General features: G+C 33.9%; 1 protein-coding gene across 1 annotated transcript; it reads left to right on the top strand.

Moving 5' to 3' along the window:
- The first annotated feature begins 544 nt into the window (after positions 1 to 544).
- On the top strand, positions 545 to 11421 carry NACHRA9 (Neuronal acetylcholine receptor subunit alpha-9-I). The gene is made up of 4 exons (XM_012945121.3): positions 545 to 1088; positions 5564 to 5823; positions 9116 to 9286; positions 10777 to 11421. The coding sequence occupies exons 1-4, from the start codon at positions 614 to 616 to the stop codon at positions 11371 to 11373; spliced, it is 1503 nt and encodes a 500-aa protein (XP_012800575.3). The 5' UTR covers positions 545 to 613; the 3' UTR covers positions 11374 to 11421.
- Positions 11422 to 14465: the final 3044 nt, after the last annotated feature.

Here is a 14465-nt window from a genome sequence, read left to right on the forward strand (position 1 = left end):
TGTTTCTAAATTTTCCATTGTGGTCTAACTTCAATGAACTCATCATCTCAACCATTGTAAAGTCAAATTGGTCCAACTTAATCAATATCATGTAAATATAGATTAATACAAATCCATAGTGAAAAAAAACGAATCGAAAGGAAATTTCTCCTCTTTATAAATTATAATCTCACCGCATTCCCCACCATCACCACTACTACTACCCATCTTTCTTTAATGTTTTATAGAAAACATTTTAATCGGATCCTTTTCTTCTTTTTTTTTTCCTTTTTATTGCCTATACAATAAATTATTCCCTATAAATAGAACAAAATCTTATTATTGATTGTTTGTTGTTGTAGAAAATTCCTATTTTCATAATTATTCATAATAACAATCATCATCATAATAATATCGGAAATCAATAATCCTAAATAAACAGGATGAACCAATCATTTTATTTCAATCAAATGAACCAATCAAATTAAACATGTTCTAAGTCAATTTGTGATTGGTCCATTCTGATTGATTATTTATATAAAAACGAGCAAACAAACAAACAAGAGGGGTATATCATATCATCATTCAAAATTCAATATGATTTGACCAAGATTTCCATTTCCATTTATCATCAATGATGTTAAAATCATTATTTTATCGATTATTGATCAGTATTCAATTAATCTTCTTATTATATAATTATGATTGTCAATGTTATGAATTATCAGAACAATTATTCATTAAACAATTATTATCTAATTATGAAATAGCTAGTAGACCAATTCAATATGGTAATGAAACATTAAATATATTTCTATGTATTATATTAAAACAAATTATTGATTTAGATGAAAAAAATCAAATCTTACATACATCCTTATTAATACAATTGAAATGGATTGATGAAACAATTCAATTAAGAATGTTACAATTATATGATTTATATCATAGAAACAATACTATTAATGAATTAAAAACTTATTTTCCAAGTCTTGTATTACCATCATCACGTATATGGACACCAGATTTATATGTATATAATAATGCAGATGATGGAAAGAATGGTTTATTAGATGTATCACATAGTCGAGTACGAGTTAGTCAGAAAGGTAAGCTTTTTTAGTGGTGGTGGTGGTGGGGTATTTTTTTTATAGTGTACATTTTGTATTGGGTTATTATGAGGTTAGACATGAACACCATTGGATGCCGGTCGGCTCAGTGGTCCAGTAGGTTAAGTGTTCACGCGCGAGACTGAAAGTGATAGGTTGGAATCCTGCGAGCGAGATCATGGATGTGCACTGCTGAGGAGTCCTACAATAGTGATTCCAGGTTTTCAGTGATGGTCTAACACCATCAATCGGTTCATGATTTCAATCAAAAGCTTAGAAATCTCCATAACCACTAAATTGATAATTTTTTTAAATGTTTATGAAGGTTATCTCATCAATTGAATAGTTAATATGAATTGTGAATATAAATATTGTTTCAAAAGTCATGAAATTGTTCATCAAAGTCATTAGTTTGTATTTATTTAAACATATAAACATTGTTACAAGGAGGTACCAAATAGATATGTGCCGCACAAATCATATGATTTGTATGACGGCTGTGATATTGCCTGGGTGTCCAAATCGAAGCACGTGGTTTTCTTAAATGGTCACAACCGGATCTTTTAACCTAAAGGTTTAATTCATAAGGAAGTGGAGCAATGAAAGGAGATGCAGTTGCATGGTACCCAGTGACCAACAAGAGGTTCATATGCCAGTTGTTCCCTTAGGATACTGGAACTCATGTGTAACACTGGTTTTGAATTAGGGTTTTTCAACTCTCCTATGTGGACTCTCTGTGTTCACCAACTAATTTGAAGCACCGAACACTTGTCTTTTCGTCCTTTCAATTTCGTAAACAACAGTAATGTCATGAGAAGGAAGTGAATAGGACTTCTCTGACAGTGGCTGCATACGCTTGGCCATGTGAGAGCATTTGGTGAGAAAGAGCTGACTCTTCTCGGTGGTACAGAACATTTGGGGGCTTTGTGTTTCATTCATTATCATATTTTATGAACTATTCAGAATTTGTTCAAATTTCACTTTAACAGTTAATGATACAAAGTTATTTGACTGTATGACTCAAAAGATCTGTTACGTGTTGTCAATCTTCAAACCTGTGTCTTTAGTCTTTACTTACAATAATCTCATGAGCCACTAATTTTATTTTTAAGACATATTAGACAATGATGTTTGAAAAAACTTAGCGCTTATTTGATTGTAGTATCTGGGTTAATCATTTCAAAGCGAATGGATATTTATCAGCCAAAAATATCAATTTGTGGAAAATCAATTTTTAGTTCATCATTCTAGAGGGACTTCAATGGTAACTGTTTCGAAAATTGGGTTAAGTTAATTGACTTGATACATCTCTCTCCTGATTCTCCATAAACTTAACGGGATATAGCAACTAATAAGAATATAAACTATACGCACATATTTCCATATAAACCAGCAAGATCGAATTGTCATTTATCAATACCTAAGTAGAAATACATTAATATATTTCCCGTGAACGTTTACACAGTTAAAGCCATTCGATTTGCCCTGAATTGGTTAAAGACAGCACACTCCCCTTTGAAATCGATGGTTCATGGCTCGAGTCTTGATGCATTTATGAAATTGTAGTGTTGAGTGTTGAGCATACTGTACCGAAACAATAGCTATAAGTTCATGTAAAGCTTAAAAGGTATTTATTTAACACATAGATATTGGTACAAGGAGGCACCAAATACATATGCGCCACACAAATCTCATTCGATATGTGTTAGGGCTGTGATACTGCCCGGGTGCCCAAACCGAAGCAGGTGGTTTTCTTAGCGGGCCACTCCCCAAGCCTTCGACCTGAAGGTCTGATCCACAAGACAGTGGAGCATCGTAAGGAGATGCAGTCTCGTGGAAGCCAGTGACCAACAAGTGGTTCATACGCCATTTTTTCCCGCAGGATACTGGAGCCCATGTGCACAATTGGTTTGAAATCCGGTTAAAGCGCCTGACATTCGCTTTTCGTCCTCTCATTTTCGTAAACAACACCCCTACCACGAGAAGGCAGTGAGTAGGACTTCCCTGGCAGACGCTATATACGCGTGGCCATATGAGAGCATTTCGAGAGGGAGAGCGGATTCTCCCCACTCTCGGCCGTACCAGGGCATTTGGGGGTATAGTCATTTGTCATAATAGCAGTCAAGCATTCTCTATATTCATTGGAAACGATTATTGTGACCAATATTTTAATGACACTATCAACTAATCATCAACAGCAATTTCAAAGAATCATTAGAACATAAGATAAAATCATTTTGTCCGATGAAAAACGATTTCGAATGTAACGAAAAGTAGTGTATTGAATGAGAACATAAGTGTGGACGATCGAATGTATTTGAATACAACATTACAGATTATCTTGGTAAAATCTGAGAACCATACAGTAAATAGTTCATTTGCAAAATGCCAAACAATCATCTCAGACTTCATTATTCCTTCGTTTCCACAACAATCACTCTCTATTCCCGTTCTCTTCTCTTCAATTTGCTTAATCTTCTACCGCTGGGAATTTCCCTTTTGATTCGTGATACATACTATTTACATTTGTCAACATCAGTAGCATACACCACAGTAATATTAAATGCAGAGAACAGTTAGGTGATATACGATTGTTTTAAGTTTTCTAGTTCAAAAAAATGTTTAGGTAGTACATTTTTTTCATATGCATCATTGCAATCAAAGGCATCAACCAGGAACTATTAATTCTTTTTTAAGTTGACATCCTGTCGATGTACGAACGGCATATAGTTATATCTTACGAGTAAAGAAGTTCTTAGCAGTATTCACACACATACACTCTCCATCACTAGGACTCAAACTTATGATCTTATAGTCTTGAAATAAGACTGTTACTTTATACCACAAAGTTTGACTCTTTATTGGATAGTTCTCGTACTAGAGGATTCACTTATTGACTTGCAGATGATATAGTTCTGTTTATCGAAGATAGTAATAAAATCCAGAATCTTCTAATCGTATTGAGTAACAGTATAAGAGTATTTAGTATGAGTTTCATTGCTTGTAGATGTAAAGTGTTGCTTAAGGACCGATCTACATCGTCGCCTAGACTGGTCAAAGGGAGTGAAATAGTTGAACTCGTTGACTAATCTACTCATCTTAGAGGTTTTACCACCCCCAATGAGTTGGTAACTAACAAAGTCTCACCATTTGTTCAGAAAGATCAGTTAGCTTTTACTAAGTTACTTCATTTGTGTTGTAGGTGAGATGCTCATCTTCCAGCCAAAGAACGAGTATATTTCATGGTAGTTCACTCTGCTCCATTTTACAGCTATATGAAACGTGGCTTATGAAATTGAAGGATGTTTGTGTGTTACTAGCGTGTGATATATATAAATGTATGTTAAACATTGCTGACTTATTTTTAGTGTGTTAAGTTAGCAATGTTGTCGTTAGACACAGGATAACAGGTAAAAATGATAGATCAGCTCATGAGGCTGTGAAATTTCTATCAGTTGAAGTTGTTGCGATATATATTATGTCTGTTCAATCACCAACTACCTTAGCACATGATACTAATCGGTGTACGAGTAAGAGGAAATTGGCTAGAGGTGGTCAAACTAAGATGTGTCATCAGTCCATGAATGTCAACCTGGGTCATTTAGGTAGATGAAGACTATCTGGTTCAGGTCAGCATGATTATCCTAACGAATGGTTTGGAACACTGAATGATAAGAAAAGTGATTACAATGGCTCACATATATATTCACTCATTTACTTCACTTAGATCTTGAACTCCAGAATTAATTTATACCTGTTATTCAAAGAATCCACTTTTCTCGTCCCATTTTCCATATGTCTATCATAACATTTATTTTTCAAACTATTTTATTCTTATCGGAATGGAGTTTTGTGTAGATTGTAGTAATTTAATAGTTGAATTCATAGGTCAATAAAAGCTAGATCATCATGGAAAATTTGGATGAATTGGATGGCCGTTTTGTCCCTAGTATGGAACTTGTCAACAGTGCGTGTCCACACACGATCGCACACGCGGGAGGCAGTTAGTCACTGAAGACAATGTTGGATAGCTACACAATATAATGGATTGATTGACATTAAACATGAACATCATTGGATATAGGCTCAATGGTTTACAGATTAAATAATCGCGTGCAAGACTGAAGGTCCTGGGTTCGAGTCCTTTGTGAAGGATTGTGGATATGCACTGTTTACCAACAGTCACATACTAGGACGAAAGAGCTGTCTATTGATGTATGCCGGCTCAGTGGTCTAGTTGATTAAGCACTCGTGCGCGAGACTAATAGATCCTAGTCTCGAATCCCACCAGGCGGAGTCTTGGATGCGCACTATTGCAAAGTCCCACAATAGGATGAAACGGCCGTCCAGTACTTCCAAGTTTTCCATGATAGTCTATCTTCATTTGACTCATGATCTTATTCATATTTTCTTTTAGTAAATGAACGAATATATTTTTTTTCTTTTCTCTATCTTTTCTATGATTGATTATAAAGGTGAAGTAACTTGGAATTTACCAGTTAGTATACGTAGTTCTTGTAATGTTGATGTATTATATTTTCCATTTGATCATCAATTATGTAATATACAATTAGCATCATGGATATATGATCAAAGTCAATTACAATTAAATATTATATCAATGAATACAACAATTATGTTAAATAAATTAATTGAAAATGTTGAATTAGCTGTACCAGAATTGAAATTATTTAAAGATTATCGTATTACTGTTGGTGGACAAAATATTACTCAAGTAAATCATCTTTTTTTTATTGATATGACATCATGAATTGTAAGTGAATTACACAACTTTACCCCTGCGTACAAACAGATGGTTAACAGAATTTCGTAGTTAAGTGGATAATACGATGGTATTTGAAATGAATGGTAGTGTACTGGATTCGAGTCCCAAAGTGAATATCAACTATGGGATGCAGAGACATTCAGTTGACAAGTCCTAAATAGGACCACTATCAATCTTTACTTATAAAGAACAATTTTATATTTGGATAAGGTAATGTGAAGATAAAGGTTATTAGAATTATGTGATATATTGGTTAAGTACATTATGAACAATCTGATCATTATATATATATGAAAAATTAAAAGGTCAACTATACAAATGAAAAGGTAAGAGGGGAAATAAGAATAATAACAATAAAGTTTTTGATGGAGTTTTGTTCTTTGAGTTGGATGGTTTGGTCGTGGAGCTTTCATCGTTCTTCTAAACGACATCATCGACACAAACTTCAGATAGAAGTGTGAAGTGTTCGAATTTCTCCATATACGTTTCGCAGCTTGTTTTGTACACCTTGACGGAGAAGAACGATGAAACCTCTTCGACTAAACCATCCAGCTCAGAGAATAAAACTCCATCTTCTCCACTATTACAATAAAGTATATATTATATGAAAAACAATATGAAAATCACATTGGATAATAGATCATTGTTACCAGTGTAGGTTAAGGGTAAGAATGAATTGTTTCGTATAACCAAAGCTTCAATAAACCTTATTATACGTCCTTGATATCAACCGTATAACCGGTCTCAATCAAATGTTTCGTAATGGAGGAAGATATTTGTCTATCGTGTAATCTTATTTGACCATTGGAATTCATTTGTTTCTGTAGCTATTTAGGTATATGTACGATTACCCTTATTGATAGCACTCGATTGCTCCTACCTATGTACATGTTTCTCCAGATTCATGTAAATTTATAGACGAAATGAGATATAACACAATCGTTCAAATACTGTTTGGATTTTTGGTGAAACGTAAACCTTGACTTTTCGATAACGACGAGTTTGAGTGCATAAAATGTCCCATTGATAGTTCATGTCAGTCTTCGTTTCAATATGCGACTAGATGAGAAACTATTCCAACGGTCAGATAAAATCATAGAATATACAAATATCTTCCTCTATTGAGAAACATTCGGTTAAGACCGGTTATAAGGTTGATATCAAGTCAGCCATTTTTAGTTTTGTACAAAAGTGTTGAAAGACGTATAGGAAGGTTTATTGAAGCTTTGGTTATACGAATATTGAAACCATCTTTGTATAATCAAAAACAACTCATTCTTACCCTTAACCTACACTGGCAACAATGATCTATTATCCAATGTGATTTTCATATTGTTTTTCATATTATATACTTTATTGTTATGGTGGAGAAGATGGAGTTTTATTCTCTGAGATGGATGGTTTGGTCGAAGAGGTTTCATCGTTCTTCTCCTTCGAGGTGTACAGAACAAGCTGTGAAACGCATATGGAGAAATTCGAACACTTCACACTTCTATCTGAAGTTTGTGTTGATGATGTTGTTTAGAAGAACGATGAAAGCTTCACGACCAAACCATCCAACTCAGAGAACAAAACTCCATCAAAAACTTGATTATTATTATTCTTGTTCCCCTCTTACCTTTTAATTTGTATAGTTGATCTTTAAATTTTTCATATATATAATGATCAGATTGTTCGAAATGTACTTGACCAATATATGACATAATTCTGATAACCTTCATCTTCACAATGCATTGCCCAAATTTATTGTAGGGTCTAAGTGTTTTATATTTGAATAGGTCTATTATTGACTTTGATATTCTTCCATACTTGAGCTTCAAACACAAAATGAAGGGAGATCGTCAGATTCCATCAGCTTTAAGTGAATTTGTCAGTTATCAAGTCAGATTTAAACTTTTCTGAAGAATATTGATTGATCAAAGTACTTTCGATAATCTACTTGGCTTCTAGAAAATTTTTTTCAAAGAACTAAGCATGAATTTTTATCGTAACTATTAAATATCCTGGATATGTACTCCTGAGGACTTCTACAATAGGACGAAATGGCCGTCCAGAGCTTCCAGGTTTTCCATGGTGGTCTGGCTTCATGATGTAAACGTTTGAAATTAATAAATATTTGTTAACAGAAGAATCAAGGTTGTGCTTTTTGTCCTAACTCGAACTTGTCAGTTGTATTATTCCAACGATAGATTAATATTAGGTAAGGAATCACTGAAAATCAAAGAATATTGGTTTTCTATTTTCCGATCGTTTGAGATTTAACCGTGTACTCTCAGGTGTCTCAAGTTTCAGATCAAAAGTCATATTATTCAACCACCTTGTAGGTATCCAATTCATCTAAAAATCATCAACTTCACACAGTTCACCATATATTAGAATGACCATCCTTGCTAAGGTACAGTCACGATTTTAGATAAGTGGATTTTTACATTAGAACTTCAAATAATACTATTATAACTTGTAATCTGAGTGGCTTGGTAATATATAACGTAATGATATCGCCAAATAAAGGGCAGTGAATTTTGTCGATCGAACCAATGATGCTCAAAACCTGTACGAGCAGTCTAGAGACCTTATCGGTCCTGCTTTCTGCCTAAACCAGCCAGTTAAGTCTAGAACACCAATCTCAGCCTCCATGATATGAATCATTTATTTCAAATATACTGAGTTTATATACACCAGCCAAACAGACCACATCGTACCATAAAATAGGAAACAACATGTATACAAGATTTAGCCAAATGTGGATGTGAATGTGCGATTTAGTGATTGATAGACAGGCCATAATTCAAGAATGGTAAATCGTACAATAATCATTCATAGATCAAGATGAAGCTCATAATAAGAGGGACATGAATATGAATAGTTTAGTTACTTAACAATTATATGATAAAAATATACGTATAGTATTGATCCATAAATGGATCCCATAAGTTACCATTCATTATGATTATCGGGATGTAACAAATACATATATACATACTATTGGTAAACTCCGCCTGGAGTTCCTCCGGGGGCTACTGCCGGTCCCAAGCCCGGCTAAAGGAGGAGGGTTGGGTATGAGGTTAGCTATCCCATCCTGTAGAAAACTAACTCGCTAAAAAAGAACGCTAACCAGAAAAAATTATTCAACCCTTTTAGACTCGGCCCTGGAAGTCAGAAGGTCTTATTCTTCTCCATACTATTGATAATTCAATAATATTATATAATATATATTCTAATTTTCTTTTTCTTTTTATAGATTAACTTAAGAATACATATTTATAGACGAGCTATATTCTATACTTATACAGTGATTGCACCAAGTATATTATTATGTATATTAACAATATTCAGTTTTTGGTTACCAAGTGGAAATGTGAAAAAAATCGATATGGGTTTAACAGTATTTCTATTTTTATATTTTCTACAAGTAATTCATAAATTTGATTTCCGTTTCTTTTTTTTTTAAATTATCACTTTACTACTAAATAAGTAGTTTAGATTAGAATGATCATTTAAATTATCAGAAGGGGTTTTGTGGTGATTTTAGAAATTTCACTGGTTGAAATCATGAGTGGTCTAGCTTCAATCATCTGATTACTAGTGACTGACTTCAAGAGATACTCCTAGAGTTCTAGTGAGAAGCACTGACCAGTGGAGTTCAACGAGGTCTGTTGTGAGATATCAACTCACTGAAGACAATGGTGTACGGTGGAGCAACTTCGTGGATTGGTTGAAGTTAGACATCAACACCGTTGGGTGCCGACTCAGTGGTCTAGTTGGTTAAGCGCTCACGCGCGAGGCTGTTAGGTCCTGGGTTCGAACCTCGTGGGGTGAGGGATCGTGGATGCGCGCTACTGAGGAATGCCATACTGGGACGGAACGGCCGTCCAAAGCCGGTGGTTTCACCAAGTGAGATTATTAAGTTGTTGAATTGGATTGTAAATTGTAATTACATTCTTATTGTCAGTAAGGATAATAATTTCTATCATAGAGATTAACATAAGAGTGAATTATATTTATTATGATGATAATAATGAGTATTCTAATTTATAAACATGTAGTGATAGCAATAAATTATCTTTGAAAGGAAAACATTCTGACATATAAAAATGAATAATAATAATGTATAACTTATAGTATTCCCGTTGAGACTATACTTTATGAATGACCATTGAATGATGCTGAAGTGACCTTGTGAGTATCTACCTAACAACTAGGATCAAATAATGGTTGTAAACTAGTGTGAAGAGTTAGAATTATTTTATTAGTTGAGTTCATGAGTCGGTCAAAGCTAGATCACCATGAAAAATCTAAAAGCGCTGGATGGTTATTTCGTCGTAGTATGGGACTCCTCAGCAGTGCGTATCCACGATTCTACCTCATAAGATTTGAACCCAGGACATATCAGTCTCGCGCGCGAACACTTAACCCGTAGATCACTGAGCCGGCCGGCATCTAACGGTGTTAATGTATAACTTTAACCCTCTCTGATTATAATCATCATATGTTTACTAGTGACGTCTTCCAATAGGTATATCCTGGAGTTCTAGTAAGAAGCAATGACCGGTGGAGTTCAACCGGGTTAGTTGTGAGATTTCATTGTTCTTTTGAATGATATTATCAACTATGAAATATATGTGGAGAAATTCGAACACTTCACTTCTACCTGAAATTTGTGTTGATGATGATATCGTTAAGAAGAACGATGAAAACTCCACAACCAAACCATCCAGCTCAAGGAACAAAACTTTATTAAAATCATCCAATCGAGTTACAAATCATCTCGACCATCTCATCCACCACCTCGAGTCTTAGCTAAAATGAAATCTATACCACAAAATGATTAAATACCTTTTGATCTTTAAATTTATATTCCCTTAAACCTTTTTGTCTGTTTTGTTTTGTTTTATGCTACAGGTAATGATTGCAGAGAATACACCGGAATCAAATTCTACACCATTAATTGGTACATTTCTTACAATGGTTATGACATTAAATTCTATATCATTAATATTTGCTACCATAGTATTACATATACATAGACGTAGTAAAAATGATCCATGTCCAACACCACATCCATTATTATGGCGTCTTATAATTGGTATATTTGGTTATTTAGCAATGATACCATATAACAAAATGAATCAATATTCTACTCATCTTAATTGTAACCATAACAATTATATAGATAATGATCATATTTCATATAAGCCATATAAAAGAGATTATAGAAAAAGTATAATAGATGAAAGAGATTTGAATGAACATGAACAATTACATAACAGTAATGATCCTATCACTGATAGTAATAATAATAATAATAATAATACTGATCCATACAATCCAACCATAGTTACAAATGAAGAATATTCAAAAGAAGTAAACATTAGACGTTGGTTATATATTGCTAGAGTAGTGGATAGATTATTATTTCAAGTGTATTTAATTACAACAATAATATCAATTTTTGTATTTCTTATATATTTACCAAATTCTTATGATATTAAATTGTAAATAAACTAACATTTTTTTTTATTCTTTAATATTAATCTCTTAATCTAAGTATGTTATTTCTTTTGTTTGTTTTGAATAGATTTTTATTTAGACAATATTACTTACTTACACCTGTTACTCCTCGTGAAGGTGCATAAGTCGCTCACTAGTATTCTCCATCTAACCCTGTACTGGGCAATTCTTTCCCAACTCTTTTGAGTTGTTATTCATCCTTCTCATTGTCTGTTTCTATTTCCTGACGTAATGTATTCTTTGGTTTTCCTCTTTTCCACTTCCCTTCAGAATTCCAAGTTAGGGTTTGCTTCGTGATGCAGTTTGACGATTTGCGTAATGTATGTCCTATCGATTTCCATCGTCTTTTCCTAATTTCCTCTTCAGCTGGAAGCTGGTTTGTTCTCTCCCACAGAAGGCTATTGCTGATAGTATCCAGCCAATGGATGTTGAGTATCTTGCGTAGACAACTGTTTATAAATACTTGCACCTTCTTGATGATGGTTGTAGTAGTTCTCGAACTTTGAGCTCCATACAGTAGAACTGCCTTGACATTCGTATTGAAGATTCTCACTTTGATATTGGTTGAAAGTTGTTTTGAGTTCCATATGTTCTTCAACTGTAGGAATGTTGTCCTTGCTTTGCCAATCCTCGCCTTTACGTCTGCATCTGAACCTCCTTGTTCATCGATGATGCTTCCCAGGAATGTGAAGGATTCTACATCTTCCAGAGTTTCGCCATCAAGAGTGATTGAACTGCTGATCTCCGCTTTGAATTTGAGGACCTTGGTTTTCCCCTTGCGTATTTGGAGGCCTTCTGATGTAGAGACCGCCGCTACACTGGCTGTCTTCATCTGCATTTGCTCGTTTGTATGTGATAGGAGGGCTATTTCATCTGCAAAGTCCAAATTAAAATTCATAACGTGAATGTAGTTGCCTGTGCTGGAGTATTAGGAGAAGTAGTAGTAGTAGTAGTAGTAGTAGTAGTAGTAGTAGTAGTAGTAGTAGTAGTAGTAGTAGTAGTAGTATTTAGTACAGTACTGTCTGTACTGGAGAGATGAGAAGTGTCTAAATTAATTTGAATGTGAAGGTCTGAATCGAAGTGGAACACAAAAGTATGTGAACTAATGACTCAATAAGTGAGTAGAATAAACTATTAACTATGAGAATGACGGATAATAATCAGTATGAAATTGTGATAATCCAATGACCAAAACCTTAAGTATTCGTATGAGATTATATCATGATAATTTTAGAAATATTGGATTAATAAAAACTGTTTGTTTTAATCAGTTTCTTTTGTTGATATGTTTTCCATTGTGATTATATGTAAATTAAGAGTCTCATTTATATCTTATGTTGAGATCAACTGAAGAAATATTAAAAACTAGGGTAGTGAATATATGTTATGTTTTACTATTGAGGCTATTGATATGTGCAAACCCATGACAATTTCAAGGATTGAACTCTTGACAATCGAGCGCCTATTATAACTCTATATCTTCTATGTTAGACAAATATTAAAGAAAGTTGAACTTTAGAAATATTCTAGTCTGAAGTTACTATTTATATATTTTTAAATGTGTAATTGTTAAATACTTAAACCATTTTACTTTTGTATTTCTTTGCTTGTAAGCTTTAGGTCGACTCATAAACTATTGTTATGTTTTATCTTTCCCGGTTTATCATTAGTATATTACGGACCAATTACTCAGTCCGCTTTTACTTTTGATGTGTTAGTGCCACATTGTAAATTGTTTAAATCATGTTGATGACCGTTTTTTGCTCTATATTGTTGTATGCATGATTAGATGTTATTCGTGTGCTGAGGTTTGGTCTATTCTGGCTATCGGACGACCAAGTGTCGGAAGCTACATTCTGGACTAATAGTCGTTATGTGTAATTTTCTGCTGTGTTAATGGTTAGTCAAAAGTCAGCAGTATTAAATAGACAGTCTAGGTGGATTAAAAAAATTCTAGGACTAGCTCAAGACAACTGCTCTCCTGTTATACGGCCTGATCACATATACCCCAAAAGTTATTGAACAAGAAATATGGTTCATTTTGACCAATATAACATATCGTTAATTCAGAATCTAGTGATCTACATTCTTGATATCTACTTTATACCTAGTGTGGGATTTATTCTGCCAGCAGATAAATTTCCTGAATAAGTTCCTATACTGTTGCACATAATGTCTTAGGAGGACTATCATCAAAACTGGCAATTATGTATGCGACCAATAATCATGATCGATCTCTAAAATGTAGATTATTACAGTCAGTATAAAGACACAAAGTAGCACGGCTAATTACAAAAAGGACTATACAAATAAACCTACCAATACATTAGAAGCGATATAATAAAATAGGTCCATGGGAGGATTAGTCATGTTTATATAAAAACTGGTGTAGTTACATGACTGGTAGTCAAATAAAATGAATCATGATAGAAGCCAGTTTGAGATTAAATGAGTCTTAAGTGGTGGGCGTTTAAGTCAGATGATTTGGTTGACTCACTCTTATGGATTAAGATAAACACCTTACATGTTTGGTCACCACTTAACACAGATTCATGTCAAGACTATGGAAATTCTTCTAGATGTTAGTCACTTATTTACACACAGGTATCATAAGAACGCGACGGCCAACCAGCACTCTTGATTTTCATAATCAAAGTAAGTGGTAAAATCTGGATAATTTCCCTCTTTATACACCATGTCTTTTTGTAAGAAGATAACTTTATATAAATCAGAATTAGACACTATTAGTTTTCAGGTTCCTCATGTAAGAAAGTGCCCTGAAGGAAAACAAAAAGGAAAATGATGGGTGCCAAGAGCAGTATATCTCATTGTATGTGAGATTAGAAAGATGTTTATTCAGAGAAGGAGGGTAGTCATAAGTCTAGTTTGGTTACGGTGGTTGTATCGAGCTCCCTGTCACGCCAACACTAGTTATTTTAGCCTTTCCTGTAGACCAACTAGTGTGTTCTTTCCGAGTCGTTATTCACTCTATTTTAACCTTGTCAGTTATTCTCATTTGAACTTGACCGTTTTTATGTGATCTTATGTATATGTTTTCCACTTTTCTTTAGCTCATTTTT

This window comes from Schistosoma haematobium, chromosome ZW (assembly GCF_000699445.3).
Source record: "Schistosoma haematobium chromosome ZW, whole genome shotgun sequence".
Lineage (NCBI taxonomy): Eukaryota > Metazoa > Platyhelminthes > Trematoda > Strigeidida > Schistosomatidae > Schistosoma > Schistosoma haematobium.